General features: G+C 49.1%; 1 protein-coding gene across 3 annotated transcripts in view; it reads left to right on the top strand.

Annotated features, from left to right (window-relative positions):
• The window catches only part of FGF12 (fibroblast growth factor 12), a 235,563-nt gene extending 217,366 nt beyond the window's left edge, over positions 1 to 18,197 (top strand). For all 3 annotated transcript variants that reach the window (XM_053390880.1, XM_053390879.1, XM_053390878.1), the window contains exons 4-5: positions 9,038 to 9,236; positions 18,011 to 18,197. In XM_053390880.1, the coding sequence (XP_053246855.1) occupies positions 9,038 to 9,236; positions 18,011 to 18,129 (318 nt within the window). In that variant the 3' untranslated portion in view covers positions 18,130 to 18,197. The remainder of the gene's footprint in view (positions 1 to 9,037; positions 9,237 to 18,010) is intronic.
• The last annotated feature ends 5,025 nt before the right edge of the window (positions 18,198 to 23,222 follow it).

The raw sequence follows: 23,222 nt of genomic DNA, 5'->3' as shown, positions 1-23,222 counted from the left end.
GCTCCGTGGTTTAGACCACAGCGCCACCCGCATCCCCGTGTATACAGAAAAGGGCAACCCAAATGGAGCTGGATGCTGGGAAAAGATTCAGGACAGATAAATGGAAGGATTTCATCCTGCGGCACCTAGTTAAACTATGGAACTCCCTGCCACAGGAGGCAGTGATGGCCACCAACCTGGATGGCTGTGAAAGGGGGTTAGACAAATTCATGGCACGGGAGACGGCTATCGATGGCTCCTTGCCACAGTGACCAAGCTCTGCCTCCACAGTTGGGACAGCAATGCTTCTGAATGCCAGTTGCTGGAGGCCACAGTTGCTGTGTGGCTTTGGTCTTGCTTGGGAGTTTCTCCTAAGGGGCATCTGGTTGTCGACTGTGAGAACAGAATGCTGGACTAGGCAGGCCACTCGCCTGATCCAGCAGGATCTTCTTAGGTTCTTAAGGGCCTTTCTGGATCAGGCCAGTGGCCCTTCTAGTCCCACACAGATCTAGTTTACCCTGGAGAAGAGAAGTCTGAGAGGTGGCATGATAGCTGTCACATGGGGAGCAAGCTGGCCTTCAGGTCCTTTTCAGGAGATTCCTGTGATGGCCTGGGACTCGGAACCAGAGGAGACTCAGTCTGCACCGGATCCTTTGCCTCAGGCGGCATCTGAACCAAGTCTGGGGCCTGATCCAGAAGAGTCCCAGTCTGCACAGGTTTCCCTGCAACAAAGACCAGCTGGGCCGAGTCAGGGGCCTGAGCCTGCCCTGGCTCCAGATGTGGGGATGACCTCGTTGCCTCCAGCTGGGCCATCACTTACAGATGCTCCACTGCCGGTTGGGTCAGGGGAGGCTGAGGCGGCCCCTGGGTCTAGTAACCCACCAACGTCTCCCGAGCTGCAGAGACTGAGGTCCGAGAGAAGGAGTACTTGCAGGAGGAGTGCTCACCTTTAGGCGAAACAAGGAGGTGAGTCGCCGGGGGATCAGGACCGGCCACTACCCCGTCAGAGATAAAAGGCTGCCGGACCCTGCCTCAGGTTGTGGGAGCAATGTCAGATCCTGCCTGAGATACTGTGAAATTAAGGGGTTTCCAGCTGTAATGTTTTGAGATAAGGATTTGCTGAGTAAATAATTTGAACTGGAATACAAGAAGGGGAGGTATGAGGAGGTCAGGGAAATATGTCATTGAAAATTAAGGATTGAGAACTGTATGTGTTTTTTTTCTTTTTTCTTCTTTCTTTTTGTTTGTATAAAATTGGAAACTTAATAAATATCTTTATATATATAAAAAAAGAGATCCTGTGCCTGTCCTTGCCTGGTTTCCTGCCTTGGCCCTGTCGGACTGACTCCCAGTGGAACCTTTGGATTCCGGACCAGTCCAGGACTGTGTTTCATGGGTTACCCCCGGGCCCAGCACAATTCCTACTCAACGCCAGGAAGAATGTTCTGACCGTAAGAGCTGTTTGATGGTGGAACAGGCTCCCTTGGGAGGTTGTGGACTGGCCTTCTTTGGATGTTCCTAAACAGAGGTTGGGTGGCCATCTGCCAGGGATGCTTTGGTTGAGATTCTTGCATTGCAGGGGGTTGAGCTAGATGACCCCTGAGGGTCCCTTCCAACTCTGATTCTATGAGATGCAGGCCCTGGTACCTTGAGCTGCCATCTGGAAGGAAGGAATCGCTTTTGAAAGTGACCTTGACTCCCTCTGGCTCACTGCGAAAAATCACTCCCGCCGGCAAAACCCACCCGGCAGTTTGGAGAAAACCTTGATGCTAAGCCTCTTTTGATCGCAGATTGGTTTCCATGCCATGTGCCTCAGCGTGGTGGGTTTTTTTTTTTTGGAGTGTGTGTGTGTGTGTGTGTGAAAAAGGAAGAAGCAGAAGTGGTGAGGGGGAGATTGGAGAAGGAAGTTGTATTTCTGTCCAATTAAAGTAGCAGCCAGAGATCCATCCCTAAAGTGTGGAGACGAGTATCGAAAGAACCTGGGGAAGGAGCCAAGTCTTGTTCCAGCTCAAAGCAGCGGGGGCGGGGGGGATTTGGTGCATATCTGGCATTTTGCAGGGCGGGGGGACAGCTTAAAATGGTGGGAGGTGAAAGACAGATTGAGTGAGATCCCCTTTCTGTGGGAAGCAGATGGTCCTGCCCAGAGCAGGAGGGACAGTATCTTCGTTTTAAAAAAACTGAGCAGCTTCCGGGGATGCATCCAGCACTTGAGAACATAAGAAGATCAGCTGCAGGATGAGGCCCATGGCCCACCTAGTCCAGCATCCTGTGACCGACCAGATGCCTCAGTGGAAAAATTGGCAGGGGAGGTCCCAGAACAGATAATTCCACCGTCGGTCTGTGAGCATTTAGAAAAGGATCCTAAGGGGGGAAAGAAGAATATTCTTATGTGCTGCAAGAGCGGCGAGAATACTGGTCGCCAAAAAATGGAAAGGCGAAATGATACTGTCGAAAGCGGAATGACAGGAGAAATTGTTTGAATATCTCGAATTAGCAAAACAGACAAGAGACAATTAGGGAACAGCCAACTCAAAGGTATAGAAGAGAATGGGGAATTTGTAAAGGACATTTAATTAAACATTGTCCACCAGTGAAAACCTGGACATGCTTTGGCTAAACCCCACAATTTGCAAGTTAGATAAAGAATATATGAGATAGAATAAAGAAAGGAATGGAGATAAGGAATATGGAAGTATAATAATAATAATAATAATAATAATAATAATAATAATAATAAAGGATGAACTGAGATTTGGAAGCATTTCTGCCTGCAACTGTTGAAGCAGAATACTGTCACCCATAGTCCTTTCCTCCTCCCTGAATTGGTCTAATCCTCTTTCAAAGCCATCCAAGTTGGTGGCCATCACTGCCTCCTGTGGCAGGGAGTTCCATAGTTTAACTATGTGCCGCATGCTGAAATCCTTCCATTTATCCGCCCTGAATCTTCTTCCAGCGTTCAGCTTCATTTGGGCTGCCCTTTTCTGAATATACAATACAATGATTCCATAGCAACGGTTCCTGTTCTCCTCAGATGAAGGGTTGCTATATACATTTTTAAAAATAAAAGCATCAAAACGTATTCTTTTTGATCTCCTTACGCCCCAGCAAGTGCTGGTCTGGATTTAAGGTCTTGCGTAGGGTAATGTCAGAATCGCTCCTGCCTCCCTTTGCTCTCACCAAAACCCGGCAGTCGTGCACAGAAATCTTGAAAGGAGGCGCACCTCTGACACGGCGTGCAATGTGTGCGATTGCGCACCCACAACAAAACAGGCTGTCAGATAGTGTGTCATTTCTCTTTGCTTTAGAGCCCCACGTCCAGCCCCGGAGAACCATCCCCTGCCCCACCCGGAGCTTTCAACCCAAAGGCCACCAGTTAATTGGTCCAACGTGGCCATCTTGTCAGCGGGTTGTCAAAATTTTAATAATCTGAACGCGGCGAGGAGGGGTTGGGCAGGGGTTGGGGGGGTGAAAGTTTCAGTGACAGGGAAAATTGAATCCCCAGTTCTGCTTTTGACAGCTCTGAAATTGGGCTTCGAGGCCGGCAGTGCTGGGGAAGGAAGAGAATGAATTTGCGAAAAAGAAAGGCTCTCCTCTCCAGCTTGTGGTTTGGAGAAAAGCCAGGAGGCCTCTGGTCAGCTAACTCCAGTCTATCAGAAGCTGATGGGCCAAAATTGCGGCCTGGCAGGCAGCCTGGTCTCTTGCCACAAATGTCATAGGATCATAGAACTGTCGAGTTGGAAGGGACCCAAAGGTCATCTAGCCCAACCCCCTGCAATGCAGGAATCACGGGTCAAGAATCCCTGACAGATGGCCATCCAAACTCTGCATTAAAAAAAACCCAGTGGAGTTTATCACCTTCTGAAGGAGTCCATTCCCCTGTGAAACAGTCCTGACCATCCAGAAATTCATCCTGAAGTTTACTCAGAATCTCTCTTCTTGTCCTTTGGGTGCCAATCCCTGGAGCAGCAAAAAACAAGCTTGCTCCATCTTCCGTGCGGCTTCCTTGTGATTCTCGGCCATGACCTCGTGGCAAAAAGCCAAGTCTCCGCTGCCGAAAAAGCTCATGCAAAAATCCAAAATCTCAAGGTGTCGTCGTAGTGGTAGAACCCATGGAACTCACTGCCACCGGAGGCAATGCTGGCCATCAACTTGGCTGGCTTGAAAAGAGGATTAGGCCAATTTGTGAAGGAGGCGGCTATCGACGGCTAATAGCCAACATCGCTTTGCTCTGCCTCCATAGTTGCTGGAATCTGCAGGAAGTGAGAGTTGCTCTTGAGTTCGAATCCTGCTTGCAGGTTTTCCGCAGGCAGCTGTTCAGGATGCTGGACTAGATGGGCCGTTGGCCTGATCCAGCAGGCTGTGCCCAGCTTCTGTGGCTAGTCCAGGGCAGTGCCTGATGTTTTCTCCACCTTGGAAACTGGAGCTAATTCTGCCAATTTTCCTCCAGACATCCGTGCAGTAAATGGGATCTATAAGCAGGGTGCAGATGGGAATAATGCATTCCTCAATCGAACAATAGCTGGATCTCTCCTGGGGTTGCAAACCAAACAGCTTGTGGTCTGAAATGAGAGCGAGAGAGAAAAGGGGGTTGTTGGGACCTTATGGGTTCCAGGCAAAGAGGAATTTTAAGCAGTGTCCATTTTCAAACTGTCTCCACCAATTAAATTTAACTGCAAACTGCATCCCTTTAAATCAAGGGATATAAAATAAGCCAGGGGAGCTGCTGTCTCCCAGCAGTCATTTCGTGGTTGAAACCGAGCCGTCCTTCAGCTAGCAAAACTCCTTGGGCCTGGGGCAGGTCTGGCCAGCAGCAGAGAGCTGGGGAAATCCGGGTTCAAATCCCTTCTCAGCCACAAAGCTGAACTGCGTGACTTTGGGCCTGTTGATATTTTTCTTCCCCTGACCTGCCGCACAGGGTCGTTGTGAGGCCAGAGGGAAGAGGGAATTATGAACACCGTTCTGAGTTCCTTGGAGGAAGTTTTCAATAAACCCTCAAGGCCTGTCCCATGGAAGATGGAGTGAGCTTGTTTTCTCACGTTCCAGAGAGCAGGACCCAAACAAATGGCTTTGTCTTACAAGAAAGGAGATGGTGAATTTCTAAAGCCCAAAATTAAATGCTATTTAATGAGCCTATGATAATTCAGAAAAGGCTTAGATCTGGAAACAAGGCTTCTTATCACCTTAGCTGTGATTCCTGCTTCGCAGGGGGTTAGACTAGATGACACTTAGGGACCCGTTCTAGCTTTACCATTCTGTGATTCTAATAATGCTACCCCAATGGACAACAGGTGGCGCTGTGGGTTAAACCACAGAGCCTAGGACTTGCCAATCAGAAGGTCGGCAGTTCGAATCCCTGCGATGGGGTGAGCTCCCGCTGCTCGGTCCCTGCTCCTGCCAACCTAGCAGTTCGAAAGCACGTCAAAGTGCAAGTAGATAAATAGGTACCACTCCAGCGGGAAGGTAAACGGTGTTTCCGTGCGCTGCTCTGGTTCGCCAGAAGCGGCTTAGTCATGCTGCCCACATGACCCGGAAGCTGTACGCCGGCTCCCTCGGCCAGTAAAGCGAGATGAGCACTGAAACCCCAGAGTCGGCCACAAATGGACCTAATGGTCAGGGGTCCCTTTACCTTTACCTTTAATGGACAACAGGAAATGAAAGTATCCAAATATCATAGAATTGTAGGGTCAGAAGGGACCCCAATGTGAGATTTACTTTTGGAAAAATGAATCAGCTCATGTCAAGCTTGACACACACACACCCCAGTCCAAGGGGGGCTGTTATACAGAAACACCTGTCGAAATGGAGTCTCATGGCCATTTCATTCAATGCACTCAGGATTATGATGTGAAGGGTTAAAAATAAATAAAATGCTTGTTTTTAATTGGCTGTGTATACAGTCCTGAGTGCATTGTGTGATGCGACAATGGGAGCAATTACTCTGCTTTCCTGTGCAGTTTTGCATTCTCGTGCTTTTGGGGGGGGGGGCACACCAGAAAGGAGAGAACTGCAAAGCTCAATAATGTGCCAGGCCGTTTTTCTAAACAGAAAACAAATTTTCTAAAAAGCTGAGCTCTCTGCTCGGAAATTTGTTTCCTTGGTGCGGAGTGTGTCGTACGAGGCAGCTTTGCATTGTTGGCTACCGAAACACTCTCAGAAAGAAAACCCATTTCCGGCACATACTCTTCTCGTTGCTACAATTCTGTTTCCGCGTTTGCAAAGCTAAGCAGGGTCTGGTGGGGTATCAAGCTGGATGGGAGACCTCATGCTGAGAGTCCCACATTTCAGGGGGTTGGGCTAGATGACCCTCGGGGTCCCTTCCAATTCGACCATTCTAGGATTCACCTCTTACTTGCCACTTCTCTAAACTAAAAAGTCCCAAACGTGGCCATGTTCCCTCAAAGGGGAGTAGCTCTGTTCCCTCCATCATTTTGGTCCCCCTTACCTTTTTTCTATTTATTTAAATATTTTCATGAATGACAAAGGTCCATAGAACATCTCCTTTTTCAGTTCATAAAGAGTCCTTTCCGCATGTCAGTTGCATTCTGTGTGAGACTCTGTTCTCATAGGCACTGTGAGGTTTATGGGGAGAGAGAACCGGGGAGAAAGATCTTTCGTTCTTTTTCTGAACCCTTCCAAACCCTAAAATCTCCTTTTTGAGGAGAGGGGACGAGAACCTCACACAGGATTCCAAATGTGGCACCATAGATTTGCACAACAGCATTATGATATTGGCAGTTTTGCTTTCAATTCATTTCCTGGTGGTCCCTACCATGGAATTTGCCTTTTTTCACCCAGCCAAGGTGGTGTTTGGGGAGGGGTGTGTGTGTATAAAGTCAATCCTGGTACATCTGATGCCTTTTAGATTATGTTTTTTTTTAAACTATACCCTGCCACTTGTAGACCTCCAATTTTTTAACTGGTAGACTAATCACCTATAAAGCTTAAATTGCTTAGCTGGCGTTATTCCATTTTAATCAGTGGGGCTGCAAGTTTATGGGCACCTTAAAAAAACGCTGCTTTGCTTCTAGTGTGTACTTGGGATAAGAGAGAGACCCTCCTCCTTTCCACGATAAATTGTTTGCTTAAATTGCCTGTTATCTCGCACTTTGGTCTCTGTAAAAAGCTCCCCGGATTGAAGCTTTGAGCGAAATGCAAATTAATTTTGGTTTAATCAATTCCATCAGTCCATTGGTTAAGTGGCAGGCCATCAATCAACTGAGAAGTCTCAAACAGGTTGACAGCTCTGCCAGTTCTGCTTGTTGGAGAGCAGGCTTTGGGGGCTGCAGTGAGAACAACAGAAGGATTTTTTCAGGGGATCTGCAAATCTACTTGCCTGCTTTCTCAGGGGTCAAAATAATAATAATAATAATTTGGGGGGAGGGGATTGGATTACTGCCATGCACTCTGTGGATCTTCCCTTGTGCTTGATCCAGAGCTTGCAGTTAGTGCAGAATGCTGCAGCGCGATTGCTGACAGGAGGGAGGCCTTGTCAGCAAATGACCCCTGCGCTCAGAGTCCTGCGCTGGTTTCCGAATTGCTATCCCAATGGACAACAGGTGGCGCTGTGGGTTAAACCACAGAGCTTAGGGCTTGCCGATCAGAAGGTCAGCGGTTCAAATCCGCGCGATGGGATGAGCTCCTTTTGCTCGGTCCCTGCTCCTGCCCACCTAGCAGTTCGAAAGCACATCAAAGTGCAAGTAGATAAATAGGTACCATTCTGGCGGGAAGGTAAACGCCGTTTCCGTGCGCTGCTCTGGTTCGCCAGAAGCGGCTTCGGCATGCTGGCCACATGACCCGGAAGCTGTACACCGGCTCCCTCGGCCCATAAAGCGAGATGAGTGCCGTAACCCCAGAGTCAGCCACTACTGGACCTAATGGTCAGGGGTCCCTTTACCTTTACCTTTAAAATTCTTGTTTAGACGACCCTGTCCAGGTGCTGAAACAATTGGTGCGAATTTTAACCTGTTTTAGTATTTTCATGCTTTCTGTGTGTTTTAAGCTGTTGTGAACTTTTCTTGAGTTTCCTGCTTCGTTGTTGTTGTTATTTATTTATTTGTGTATTTGTTTATTTTTACGATCTTGTGGTGTATAAATTGAAAGACCCTTGTTGGATTCATAGCTGTCAACTTTCAGATTTGAAAATAAGGGATCAGCAGCCTTGAAAATAAGGGATCAGCAGCCTCACCTGTCCCGGGGACAGTCTATGGGATATCTAACAATCCAGGATAGCAGCGGGAAGCACCGGAAAATGGTGCTGGAATAAGGGAATTTCCTGCAAAAAAAGGGAAGGTTGACAGCTATGGTTGGATTACAGCTGGGAACGACCACAGCATTGGGGATAGAATATCTGCCTTGCGGGCAGAAGGTCCCGGGTTCAGGGCCCCCCCCCACTTTATTCCACTTCATTGCATGCATATTCTGCCTTTTCCTTCCAAGGATCTCAAAGTGGCGTCCGTGGTTCTCCTCTTCCTCCCCCTTCCATCCCCACAGCAACCCTGTGAGGTAGGCTGGGCTAAGAGATAGTGACTGGCCCAAGGTCACCCCTGAGGGGAACCTCCAGGCAGACTCTGGAGGCTCCTGCCTGAAACCCAGTGGGCTAGATGGACCAAATGGTCTGGCAGCACAAGGCAGCAGAAGGCAGCTTCTTATGTTCCTGTACAGGTGCACGGCATCCCGATTCTGGATAGCTCAGTTGCTTAGAGTGTGGTGCTTCTAATGCCAAGGTTGCAGCGGGTTGGGCTAGATGACCCTCAGGGTCCCTTTACAATTCTATGGTTCTCTCACCTCCAAGCAGTGAGAGACTCTGGGGGTTCTGGCCCTCTCTGCCACCACGAGATTTGTGAACATGCGATGCAGCTGAACGTTGCATCTTTCAAGCAACTGGTTCTTGAGATTCTGCTCAGCTGTTGGAGGCTGGGGCTGCCTCTTTTAATTTTGTTTTCTGTTCATTAAAGAGATTACGCTAAGAGGTACACAGATTATCTCTTGGCCGGCGCCGGCTCTGGAGCAACTCTGCATTAATCCCTCTCCCCCTCTTTTGTTCTCTTCCTCGCTGCAGGACATCTTCACGCCAGAGTGCAAATTTAAGGAGTCCGTTTTTGAAAACTACTACGTTATATATTCCTCTACGCTGTACCGGCAGCAGGAATCCGGGAGAGCCTGGTTCTTGGGGCTCAATAAAGAAGGGCAGATTATGAAGGGGAACCGGGTGAAAAAGACCAAACCATCATCACATTTTGTACCGAAACCCATAGAAGGTAGGGAGGGGCGGAGTCCCCAGTTTTGCTTTCTCTGCATTTGGGGGGGGGGTGTTTGGTGAAGAAGCTGTGTTTCCTTTCGGGGTGGGAAGGATGCTGAGCAAAGTCAGATTGCTCCCCAGGCTCTCTTTTGCTCTCTTGTGCAAAATGCAGCTGGGCTCACTTGCCCGAGAGACCTGGCATTCGTTTGCTTGGCGAGCTTCTTTGGCATAATGCATTTTGTTTGGCCCTGCTCTTCGCTTGTTACCTGTTGCAGCTATAAAATGACAAAGGTGTGTGTGGGGGAGACATAAATTTGGGACCCTGCCATGAAAAGAGGGAGGGAGACATCACTGATAAAGTCCCATTAATAGCTGGCTTATGGAGGTATGTTTTGGTCAGGCTTTATGGATAGCCCACCCCCAATTTCACATCTATTCAGAGGGATAAAGCTGAGCTCTGTTTGCATATGTGGTATTAGATTTGGGAATGGCTCATCATAAGAATTCCAGATCACAGTGTCAAGCTGGCCAGGGAGCCTCAGTCCTTCATTCAACTTATTTTTATTATTGCTTGTTAGCCGCCCTGAGCCCGGCCTTGGCTGGGGAGGGCGGGCTATAAAGAAAAATTATTAGTATTATTATTATTAAGTCTGATTAAGGGAGCATTCCCTTACAAAGGCACAGAGGATAAATTTGATGCAACTATGCTGCTTGCCAAATGGTACATTTCTTGGGGTGCGTAGCCTAGTCTGATTTCACATTGCATTTTGAGCTTAATAATAATAATAATAATAATAATAATAATAATAATAATAGTAATAATATAATTTATTATTTCTACCCTGACCATCTGGGCGGCTCCCAACAGAAGGTTAAAAATACATTAAAAATTGTGTACACAATATACCTTCAAAGTTCGGTTTTTCACCCAGAGAATTCTGGACATTACCACACGCAGAGTTGCAATTCCCAGCAACCCTTAACGAAGTACAGGGCCCAGAATTCTCTGGGAAGGCACTCTGCATGTGCTTGAAATGTATGAAACATACCATTAGTATCAGAACATAGTCTTGCACAATATTTTTTTTAAAAAACTACAACATTGTGTTTAAAACAACTTTCAAAAATAAGATGCTTCCTAAAAACCATACACCTGAGGTGTCATAAGCCTGGTGTGAACAGGTGTGTCTTCAGCTTCCTCTGGAAGCTGTGCAATGAAGGTGCCAGGCGAGCCTCTGTGTGGAGGGAGCTATACAGCTTAGGGGCCACCACAGAGAAGTCCCTCTCCACTTAGACCCCCCCACACACACACGCACCCTGAGCCTCTGAGGGCGAAGGGACAATTAAGAAGGCACCCTCTGCTCATCTTAGCACCCAACCCAAGATGCCTCTGCTGTGCCCCCACAGTTGTGGGGAGCAATCCTTCTGAATGCCAGTTGCTGGAAACCACCAGCGGGGGCGGGGGACAGAGAGCTCTTGGGCTTGGGTCCTGCCGGCAGGTTTCCCATAATGGGCCTCCCGTGAGGATGCTGGACTTGATGGGCCACTGGCCTCATCCAGGAGGCCCTTCTTTTGTTCCGGCATGCTGCAGAAACACACCTTGCGCCTGCGGTGTTGGGTTCACACACCCCTGCCACCTAGGTCTCGGGTGCCAGAGGAAAAAAATCTGGATGGCATTGATGGCTTTTGGTGGGCATGCGTGGTTTCTCTGTAAGCAGGGAAGCTGTCTTCCTTCTGCCTTGTCTGCAAAGGGCTGAGCATCCCTGTCCCCCTGCTCTGACTGCTTCTGCTAGGAGACTGGCTCTCTCTTTCACTCTTCCCTCCCAACGTCTGTGATAAACAGGCTCTAAGCATCCCTTCTTTCCGGGAGACAGACATGGGTCAGCGTCTCTCTCTCTCTCTCTCTCTCTCTCTCTCTCTCTCTCTCTCTCTGCAATCCCCTTAAACAGATGGCAGGCAGAGGAGGAAGCGAAAGCTCCCAGATGCTGTACAAACTGGCCTCAATATCCCACCTTCCGCTGCATCCTCAAGGTTACAGCTACACCCAGGCTGCCCTGCGTCTTTACTCTGGAGCCCCAGCGCCCGCGGCACAAGGCTAGGCCCCCATTCCTCTTTGCCAAGGCTCCCCTGTCTTCACCAGCCTTGCTCTGAGCTGCTATCCTCCTCCTCCTCTTTGCTGTGATTTCTCCCCAGTCTCTCTCCCCGCGTAGGACAGAGGGACTTGTCTGAGAAGGGCTGCCTTTGCCGTGACCTTCACAGAATCACAGAAGTGCAGAACTGGAAGTGACGCCAGCGGTCGTCCAATCCAGCCCCTTGCAATGCAGGTGGCTGCTGTTGTTTGCCACTTTGCTGTGGTCAGATGGCTCCGCAGCCTTAATAAAGCCCCAGTATTGACACAACCTTGATGGCAGAAAGTGAGGAGGAATTAAAGAACCTTTTAATGAGGGTGAAAGAGGAGAGCACAAAATATGGTCTGAAGCTCAACGTCAAAAAAACGAAGATCATGGCCACTGGGCCCATCACCTCCTGGCAAATAAAAGGGGAAGAAATGGAGGCAGTGAGAGATTTTACCTTCTTGGGGTCCATGATCACTGCAGATGGTGACAACAGCCACGAAATTAAAAGACGCCTGCTTCTTGGGAGAAAAGCAATGAGAAACCTCCACCCCCATCGTTCAGCCCAGACACTGAGGTCCAGCGCCGAGGGCCTTCTGGCGATTTCCTCACTGCGAGAAGTCAAGTTACAGGGAACCAGGCAGAGGGCCTTCTCGGTGGTGGCGCCCACCCTGTGGAACGCCCTCCCATGAGATGTCAAAGAGAACAACTACCAGATTTTTAGAAGACATCTGAAGGCAGCCCTGTTTAGGGACGCTTTTAATGTTTGATGCATTACTGTATTTTAATATTGTGTTGGAAGCTGCCCAGAGTGGCTGGGGAAATCCAGCCAGATGGGTGGGGTATAAATTATAAATTATTATTATTATTATTATTATTATTATTATTATTATTATTATTTACTCCTCCTGTTGGACTCCCTGCCTGCCATTCTGTTGGGCACAAGCCATTGCTGAGACACACGCTTCTCCTCGCTTGCCCTGGCTTACTCTCGCCTGCTCGCCCCAAATCCACTTTTGCAATGCAAGGAGCTCCTTTGAACCCATGTCCCGTGTTTGAGAAAGGCACTTGGCAGCAGGAGGGGCGAGTGGGAAGTGCATTAGGCAGCAGGGAGAAAAACTAAACAGCGGCCAGTCTTTTTGCTTTTAAGAAACACAGAGCATGAACACAAACTGTGTGGATTTTACTCCTCTGCAGCGAAAAGCTCCCCAGCCCGTCTGCAATTTGGATGTTCCAACAGTATGAAAAGCTTGAAAATGGGGGAGGCAGCATGCAAGACCTGGCGTTGTAAAATGCTCTTTAGTCCCATAAACCAGCTCGGTACATTGAGCCCTGGGATCCTGACTCCGGAGATTCTCCCGCATATATTTATTTGTTTCTATTAAACAAAATAAACCAAAGAGCATAAAGGAATAATGTTACAGCAGGTGGAAAGCTGCCTTAGGTTGGACTTTATCACTGATGTTGTTCCAGAACATTGCAAAAAACAATAATAATTACCCATTTCCTCCACAAACCTGTTTGGCTGGTTTGTATGCATTCTTCTGTAGTAAGTTAGGCTTAACCATAGTTACTGTGGCCCAGATTTTCTGAGGCCATTCAGATACAGTAGGCAACATGCTCCCCCACAATTTTTAGCTATTAAAATCTTAGCAACAGTTGTAACTATTTCTTGATCATTTACTGGAATAGCATCTTTCAGATGAACAAACATAAATACCAGAGGTTAGGATATCCTACCATATTTTTTAGAACAATTCTAAAAGGTGATTTGCTTTATTTAATCCACCTCTCCAGCTTCTGTCCGATCCTAACAGATATTAAATTTAATTTATAAGGCGTTAAATACCACTGACAGAGGGTTTTGAAATAGTTCTCCTTTAGGAAATTGTATGAGAATGGAAGTTGCCCCAAATTCATTTCCATCTCCCCGCTGACTCCCTTCCCTGGGTCCCTTTCTGCCTGGATGAGCCGGGTGCCTTCTGCATGAAAAGCAGCCATGCCACCCCTGAGCTTCGGTGGGCCTTGCATGGAGCTGGAGAGATCCCTGGCGCCTCATCCCTCTGGCACCTGTTCGGTGGTCAATTACGTCCAGGGGTCCGGCACACTTCTCTTGCGCAGCTCTGGTCTTCCCCCCTGGGACCTTTGACTCAGCAGAGCATAAAACACAGCGGAAGCAGAAGCTTGAACGTTCTTCGTGTGGAGGCAATAACTCAGGCTGAAACGCAGCAGTCTCCTTATCTTAAAGCCTTTATTCCTTAGCAAAACACAACAGCTATAAATCTCCTGCCTGGAGACAGAGCAGACATCTCGCTTGCTCTCTCAACGGAGCTAACACGCACACTGTGTGTCTTTCTCTCTCTCTCAGAGATACTGACCACTCCCACTTCCGTGTTCTAAACACGCCCTCAGAATGTGAGGCGTCATCACTCAGAACTCTAAACCCTGTAAGTTCTGAGCCTCTCCTATCACCCCCTCTCGAATCACGTTCTGAGAGGACCTCTGAGTGTTCAACACCTTCCCCATTGCCTTCCGCCCCTTCCTGGCATCGTTGTTAGGCACCTGTTGAACCTCACAAACCTCAGGTTCGCACTGTGCGAAACCAACCCACGCATTTGTGACCTGAAACCTCTCAGGTGGAATTCCCTTTGTAGCCCGCGAAGACCGCCTGGGCACAAACTGGGGTGTTTCTTTTGACCCACTGGGGCCAGCATGTGCGTCTTCCTCATCAGAAGACTCCCCCTCTGACTTGACACGTCTGTGAGCTTTCTCCATTATGCGCACAGGAGATGAGGGCTCACTCTTGGACACTCCCTTAACAACCTGTGGAGACGCCCTACTCTGTTCAGGGACCTGGTCTCCACCAGCAGGTTCAGGCTCTGGCTCTCCTTCCTCCTCAGAGTCGTACAGACAATCTGAGTGAAAGTTAGAGCGCACTTTGCGCCTTGCCCAACCATCCTGCTCAAAGAACTCAGCCTGTTTACTGACCAGAAGCTTGGTCTGATCACCTTCTGGATATGCGAATCTCCACCCTTTTGTCGCAGGCTCATATCCACAGAAGATCATTTCCTGGTACCTTGGGCCACTCTCCTGCTGCAGAAACTTTGGTACAGGCACCATGGCTCTGCTACCAAAAGTGCGAAAGAAATGCACAAGCGGCTTCTGCTGATGAAGCAGGAAATACGGGGTGTCACCTACCACTGCATTGTAGCACCTGTTCATCGTGAAATTGGCCGTCTTTGCCGCCTCCCCCCAAAAACTGTGAGGCAAACCAGAGTCATCCAGTAGAATCTCGGATGCTCGAACCAGAGCTTTACTCCTAAGCTCTGCCACGCCACTCTCCTGAGGAGAAGTCACCTTGTGACGTATCCCCCTCTGGCGAAAGAAACCCTTTAGAGCAGACCCAGTGACCTCTGAACCTCGGTCACATTTGAACCCTTGCACCTTGGTGGAGAACCTCTGTTCCACCTCTGCAACCCAATCTTTGATCAGTTGCGTTGCCTCCTCCTTCGTTTTCAGCGTGTATGCCCATGCGTTCTGTGTATAATCATCTGTCAGCACCATCAGCCACTTGGCCTTGCCCAGACTTGGCTGTGGCATACCTAAAAGGTCTGCATGCACAAGCTCAAAAGGCTTTGTGGTTACCCTGTCCACCCTGGGATCATTAAATCCCTTATTTCTGGCTTTTCTGCAAGCCTTGCAATTCAAAGGTTTACCACATTCTTTTACCTTGCAACCTTTGGTGCACTCTGATAACATCTGGACGTCCTCACAGGACCCATGTGACATTCTCTTGTGCCACACGCAAGCACACGACACATGAGTGTGATCAGTGGCTTTCCCAATATTCCCCTCACCCTCCAGTGGTGTTTCCAAAACAAAGAGGTTGTTTTGATCTTTTCCAACACTTACGAGCTCCTTCCCATCTCTGGAAATTGTACAAACATCTTTTTCAAAACTCACAGAATATCCCTCCTGTAAAAGGCACGGTACAGATAGCAGGCAATGTTTTATCTCAGGGAGAATATAAACCTTCAATTCAGCCTGCAAGAAAGAGACAAACATGTTAGAAACATGGGTTACACGTCCCTGTGAACCTGTAGCAAATCTAACTATTTTCTCAGTTGAAACAGCCTTGCAGTTCCACATTTGTCCATCAGGTGGCGCTGTGACCAAATGGGCATTCGCAGCCGAGTCAACAACCCAACGTAGGACTCTCCCCCCTCCGGAGTTGTCCTTCTTTGTTGCCTTAGCAACTGACTTCCTGCTGCCCCCGACCTTGGGGCTCTCGTTGCAGGTGTTGTTGTTGTCCAAAACTGCCATAGACGCAGACAGCTGATAAACGTTTTCCTCCCCTTCTGGAGCGCGTACTTTTTGCGGTTTCCCACGCCTGCTCCCTCTGTTGCCATGGAAACCCGGCTGGTTCCCATGGGAAACGACCTTGGAACCATCCTGCCCTGGCTCCATTGCTCTCTGTGGGCAGCTGCGACGCAGGTGTTCAGCCGAGGCACAAACAAAACATCGCCTAGTGGAAAACTTCGCAAACTTGCCTTTGGTCTTCTCTGCCCCCCCAACCTTTCCAGCAGCCCTCCTCCTTGAGGCTTTTCTGCCGTTGGGAAAATGGCTTTTGGCTTCTGCTGTGGTATCTCTGCAAACCCCCTCCAGCTCCTGCCAAACAGCCTGGGCACTCTCAAGACCCTTGGAATGGCTTGCAGCCCCATTCTCTGGTGCAAAGCTCCTCTCTACTCTCAGCTGCTCTCTGGCATGCAGCTCACGTATTGGGGCATTCCGGCAGCCCTCCAACACAGTCCCAGCCCCCTCTGGGCCTCCAGCCCCCTCTGGGCTTCTTGGGCATGGTGCTTCCTCAGAGCAATTCTCAGCCCCCTCTCGCCTGGCTCCCACTGCTTTCTTCAGTGCCTGCCTTTCAAAAGGGACGGAGTACGATTCATGGCTGTCTGCCATCTCTCCCCCGGGGCCCGGCCTACTCACGATACAGTAGCACCTCCCGGTCCGGCAGATCCTTCCCAGCGAGCTCCCTTCGCTCCAGCTGGCTCCAGCTACTCCTTAGCTGGCCTTTGGCTGCTCCTCAGCCTCTTTGCCTGCAGTCTCCCTTCCCAGCGTCTCATCGGCTGGCCTCTGGCTGCAGTCCTCTCACACGCACGAACGTTGCTTATCTTTATTGCTGACCCCCATAACCTGTTCGGTGGTCAATTACGTCCAGGGGTCCGGCACACTTCTCTTGCGCAGCTCTGGTCTTCCCCCCTGGGACCTTTGACTCAGCAGAGCATAAAACACAGCGGAAGCAGAAGCTTGAACGTTCTTCGTGTGGAGGCAATAACTCAGGCTGAAACGCAGCAGTCTCCTTATCTTAAAGCCTTTATTCCTTAGCAAAACACAACAGCTATAAATCTCCTGCCTGGAGACAGAGCAGACATCTCGCTTGCTCTCTCAACGGAGCTAACACGCACACTGTGTGTCTTTCTCTCTCTCTCAGAGATACTGACCACTCCCACTTCCGTGTTCTAAACACGCCCTCAGAATGTGAGGCGTCATCACTCAGAACTCTTAACCCTGTAAGTTCTGAGCCTCTCCTATCATGGTCCTGTCCCCACCCACCCACCTCCAGCCCTGACCTGAAATGAACCCACAAGGCTCTGGCTCAAGCTAGGAAGACGGAACTGGGTCTTCGCCTCAGACAGCTGAGATCAAAGGCCTTGGCAATCCAGGTCACTGGGCAGGGGCACCTGAGCCCCCTGGCTTGGTTCTGCCTGAGTCCTCTGTTGTTTGGGGCTGATAAGAAACGGGAGCCCAAGGAAGGGTGACCTCCCCAACCGCTTAAAGCCAGATGGATCCGTGCCGGGAGCAACCAGGGCGGACTGGGGCTCCTCCTTTGTGCGTCTGGCATCTAAGGCTCCAAGTCGAAAAAGAACTCCGAGGGGACTGGAAAGAGCCTTATCTGTTAGAGACCAGACCCCCCTCCCCGCCTCCCCCTCTGGGCTTTGGGAAGGCCTTGGCTTGAAAGGGGACATGAGCCAGGAGCTTAACAGAAGCCCTTCAAAGGGAAAGTGGCGGTGGCTTTTTGGAGAGATGCGTTTTCTCCTCCAGCAAGGAAGCTTTGCCCTGCGTGTGTCTCATAATAATAATAATAATAATAATAATAATAATAATAATAATAATAATAATAATAATTGATTTATACCCCGCCCATCTGGCTGGGCTTCCCCAGCCACTCTGGGCGGCTTCCAAAAAAATATTAAAATACTGTAATCATCAAACATTAAAAGCTTCCGTAAACAGGGCTACCTTCAGATGTCTTCTAAAAGTCTGGGACTTGTTGTTCTCTTTGACATCTGGTGGGAGGGCGTTCCACAGGGTGGGAGCCACCACTGAGAAGGCCCTCTGCCTGGTTCCCTGTAGCTTTGCTTCTCGCAATGAGGGAACCGCCAGAAGGTCCTCGGTGCTGGACCTCAGTGTCCGGGCAGAACGATGGGGGTGGAGACGCTCCTTCAGGTCTACTGGACCGAGGCTGTTAGGGCTTTAAAGGTCAGCACCAACACCTAGAATTGTGCTTATAAATGTACTGGGCTGGATTTGGCCCCCGGGCCTTAGGTTGCCTACCCCTGCTCTAGCCACACGCAGCCCTTTCCGCTAACGCCGGCTCCCTTTTTTCTCTTCCCAGTGTGCATGTACAGAGAGCCATCGCTGCATGAAATTGGAGAGAAGCAAGGCCGCTCCAGGAAAAGTTCAGGGACGCCCACCATGAACGGAGGCAAAGTCGTCAACCAGGACTCGACATAGCTGAGAGGACAGACACCCGCCCATCCCTGCATCCAAGGCCTTTCCCACCCACCCCCTCCCTCCCTCCCACCCACCCACCCACTCATCCCACCCAGCGAACCCTCACCGAGACAGCAGGCGGAGGAGCAGTAGCGGCTAAGATTCTGAACTCAACCCTTTTTTCCTTTGTGTAGGACGAGGAGATCTTGCCTGTTGCAACGTTTTAGAGTACAAAACACACACCCAGCCACACATGCCCAAAGCGAAGGGGGGAAGGGGAGAAAGGATATACGTGGATATATATAGAGTTATATATATATATAAATATATTTTCAATCGGGACTCCATTAACATTTTAAAAAAATAATAACAACAGATAAAAGCAGCAAAACCGTTTGCTCCAAGGGGGAGGGGAATTGTTCATCTCTGCATAATAACGACTATCAATAATTATAACAGATTATTATCTAACAAATAATAAATGACTAAATAAATAAAGGTGTTATCTTTAAAAAATAAAACGAATTTGCTTTTGGAGAACTGAGCTCAGTTTGTGGCGGAGTGTGGAAGTTGGGAACGGGGTGTTGTGGGGTTCTGGATCCGCAAACGAGATCCTTGCAGGTTTAAACTGGAGGGGAAGGAATGATTTTTGCTTAATGCATCATCCGAATCTCAGGTGCCTTTTAGGATTTCCTCCCTCTCTAATAACTCAAGGATCTCACGGACGTCCAACGAAGCTGAAGGTTCGGGATGGGTAAAAGAAAGTCTGTCGCACAGGGCATAGCTAAAAGGAAACACTCAGAGTGTTAGCCTCTTCATCACAGGGCCGTGGCTTTGAGCCCCATGTTGGCCACACGATTTCCACATTGCAGGGGGTTGGACTAGATGACCATGGGGACCCCTCCAACGCTACAGTTCCATGCTTCTATAGGAGGCAGTGGTGGCCACTGTCCTGGATGGCTTTAAAAAATGATCAGACTAATTCATGGAGGGGAGGCCAGCAATGGCAACTAGCCCGGGTGGCTGTGTTCTGCCTCTGCAATTATGACGAAGGTAATGATGCTTCTGAATCTCAGTTTTTTGAAATCGCAGGAGGGCAGCGGTGCTCAGATCCTGTTGCCGGTTTCCCATGGTGTCAACAATGTCTAGGCAACACGATGACCATATACATGCGTAATAGACAATCTATATAGAATTCCTTGAAACAATAACAAGTTGAAAATGAAATCTTTACTCTCAAAGAGCCAGTGTGGTGTAGTGGTTAAGAGCAGTGGACTCGTAATCTGGGGAACTGGGTTCGCATCTCTGCTCCTCCACCTGCAGCTGCTGGGTGACCTTGGGCCAGTCACACTTCTCTGAAGTCTCTCAGCCCCACTCACCCCACAGAGTGTTTGTTGTGGGGAGGAAGGGAAAGGAGAATGTTAGCCGCTTTGAGACTCCTTAGCCTAGTGATAAAGCGGGATATCAAATCCAAACTCTTCTTCTTCTTCTTCAAAGTCTCTGAAAATCTTTAAATAAAGCGAATGAATTTTGAATGAATGTATGTAAATGAAACTATCAAATGCTGTGGAACAATGCTCATGAGCACTCGTTCATACATTCATTCAAAATAAGGTGGGTTTATGAAGCAATTCTATATCCTCCCACCACGCTGACGAAGAATTCTACGAAAGAGTAGTCAGTATCCGGAATCACTGTTCAGTGTTGGACATTATATTTACTGGTTACACAAAGCTTCACAGCTTGTCTTTCATTGTACAAAGTTTGGTACCTCACTTCATTTAAAGATTTTCAGAGACTTTGAGACTAAAGATTTCATTTTGAACTTGTTCTTGTCTGAAGGAATTCTATAAAGATTGTCTATTACGCATGTATATGGGCATCGTGTTGCCTAGACATTGTTGACGTTCTCTTTGCAACACAGGGGTTGGTTTGGTTTCCCATGGTGGACATCTGGTTGGCCAACGTGAGAACAGGATGCTGGCCTAGGTGGGCCATGGGCCTGATCCAGCACCAGGCTTCTCTACTTGGAACATTGGGGGGGGGTGTCACCAGGTTTGTCAAGACCAGTGAAAGAAAGCACAGCTATTGCCCCCCCTTTCCTTTTCTTTCTAGGCTTTCTCCTTCCCTTTTATTTATTTATTTTTATTTTACTTATTTTATTTTGACAAAGTAATAATCCTAAATGAATAAGAATAAAAATGTGCACCCAGCATTCCCTTGTGACTATCCAACCTCCCAAAATTTCATCAACTCTTGCGATAGTTTGACCGCCGCCCCCCACCCCCCGGTCTGTTTGAACAGTACAAATGCTACAAATTCTCTTAACACCCGAACGCTTTCCCTGGATGGAAGGACGGTTCACACATTCAGGTCCAAGGAACCAAAGTCCTTTGCATATCCGCCTGCCCGTGTATGTGTGTGCGTGTACCCAGCATAGCTGTCAAGCGTCCCATATTTGGCAGGAAAGTCCCTTATTCCAGCGCTGTGTCCCGCTGCTGTCCCTTATTGATGATGTCCCTTAAATTTCCCGGGTTTCAAAGGAAGCAGCTCCTCTCCCTCCCTCCCTACCGGCCAGGGAGGAGGGAGGCTCCAACGGTGTTGCTTGGCTGCGTTGCTCACCCAATAAGGAGTCTAAGAACAACTGGGGGGTGGCGCTCGCATGCCTTGTGCCAATCAAATTGGCCGTGTTGCCTGGGGACTTGCCTTTGCTCAGCGCTTCCCAGCGGAGAGGTGACGGTGGTTTTCCTTGCTGCATCCCCTTTGCCAGGTTGCTGCGCTGTGTGAACCACCGCCTGAGGCTTTGTTTGGCTGCTGGGCTGGCTGGGCTTTCACTTTGGCTCGGGAGCTGGTTGACTAAAATCCCTTATTTTGGCTGCTGGTCCCTTATTTTCGAGGCTGCTGGTCCCTTATTTTCAAATCTGTAAGTTGACAGCTATGGTACCCAGTGTGTGTGTGTGTGTGTGTGTGTGTGTGTGTGTGTGTGTGTGTGACTGCCCCCCAACAATCCTGTCTCCCACCCCTGAACATACACGTCTGGGTCTGATCTGTGCCTAGGTGCTGCGTGCAATCAGAAATCTTATGTGCATACGAACATGTAATAGGAGGCTGCCAGAACAGGCTGGAGGCCTATCTAGCCTGGCACCGTGTTCTCACACAAGCCCAGAAGTCCACAAGCAGTGCCTGAGTGCAGCAGCGAGGCTCTCTACCTCCCCCCACACACACACACACCTTGCTGTTTTTCCAGGAACTGGTAGCCAAAGAGGCATCCCAGCCCTGCGTGTGGAGGCAGAGCAAAGCCATCTTGACTAGGCGCCATGACGGCTACACACAGGGCCGGATTTAGGTTTCATGAGGCCCTCAGCTCCTGAAAATCCTGCAAATGGTGGTTTATGGGGGGCAGCAGCTGTGGAAGCTCAGTCCAGGAGATCCTAAACTCTTTGGGGGTCCCTGCCCCCTTGGTTCCATAAGCACATCCCCAGTGCCGCCTACCAGAGGCAGTTTTAGGGTAGCACGACCAGCACAGCTGCACTGGGAAGCCACCCTGCACCCAAACAGTTCTGTCCAACGGAGTGTGAGAGGCAGGGTAGGCGGTGCCAAACTTTAGGCTAGCAGGGGGCACTGCTGAAATTTGAGAGCCCAAGGTCTGCCACTGCCCCTCACTCAGGGCCGGATTGAGGTTTGATGAGGCCCTCAGCTCCTGAAGGTAATGGGGCCCTTTATATGTCCAGCTGTCCTTTGCCAACAACAAATTGTTGCTGTTTTTTGCGTTGAATACATGCCATATGGTAATTTATGGACCTCATAGGTATCTCAAACCATTTGCATATGTTGCCCTGCAACCAGTCCATGCAGAATGTAGCACCCTATATATAGAAAGGAGCAAACCAGGGATATTTGAGGGAGCAGGCTAGCAGGCGAGGCCCATGACTTACATCATAGGAGCCTACACAACACAGAACACGGTAGCTGGATGAAGGTTTTATTTTATTCCTTTTTTATCTTATATTTTGGAAATGTACTTCTAGGTTTTTTCCCTTTAATTTTTTGGGGGGCTCCCAAGAGAGTGGGGCTATAGCTTGTTTAACTTATACATGAATCCAGCACTGCCCACACAAGACGGGTTCAGCTGGCACACCGAACACCATGGAAGTGGTGCAGGAGAGTATCGTGTGAACAGTGTCGGGAGATGCAGTGCAATGGGAAGAACTAGTCCGGGGAAGGAGCGCAAATGGGGGCGCAGGGGGAGGGAGGGCTGTGTGTGCATGCTAGAGAAAAATCAAATAGTCAGGGGACTTTTTCAGGCAGATAAAAGAAAGTCCTCCTTCAAGCGGTGCATCGTTAAACTGTGGAATTCCCTCCCTCAGGAGGCAGGAATGGCCACCAACTGAGATTAGGCAGATTCACGGGGAAGAGAGCTATCAATGGCTTCTAGCCACAGGCAGCAATACTACTGAATCCCGGTTGCTAGTAATCTCTCCACAAGAGAGGAGAGGGCTCTCATGTTCAAATTCTGTGCCTGTTTGGCCATTGTGAGAACAGGCTCCTGGACCAGATGGAGCCCCACTGGCCTGATCCAGCTCCAGCCTCTTACGTTCCGTGAAAACGCACAAGCAGTTTCTTTTTGCTGTTCTTGTCTTATTTATGAAAATGTCTATGGGGGGGGAGAATAATAGGCAGCCTCTCATCAGGGGGCCACAAATGCTAGCAAAGAGGGTGGCTCTGTGTTTGCAAGGGGGACAGTGCTGTGTCTGTTCTTCTTTGGTGATCCCTCGTAGCCGAGTAAGATTGTCTTCCATAAACATAGTTTTACAATGAGTCTGTAAGTGACTGTGGAGGCCGGTTCTGGATCCACACCTCGTTCCACAGTGGGGACATAGGTTTCTGGGTGGGAGTTGATCAGGGTGTGGATTTGCCAAGCGTGCCTTCCTCTTAGCATGTTTCTCCCTTTCATCCTGAGTTCGAGTGTCTTCAAAGCCCAGGACACCTTTGGAAAAGGCTGTTCTCCAACTGGAATGCTCGCAGACCAGTGTTTCCAAATTGTTGGTGTTTATACTACATTTTTTTAGATTTGCCTTTAGACACTCTTTCAACCTTTTTTGTTGACCACCAGC

The sequence above is a fragment of the Podarcis raffonei genome, chromosome 5 (assembly GCF_027172205.1).
Source record: "Podarcis raffonei isolate rPodRaf1 chromosome 5, rPodRaf1.pri, whole genome shotgun sequence".
NCBI lineage: Eukaryota > Metazoa > Chordata > Lepidosauria > Squamata > Lacertidae > Podarcis > Podarcis raffonei.
Note: the sequence above shows the minus strand (reverse complement) of the source record. Positions and strands in the feature narration are given on the sequence as shown.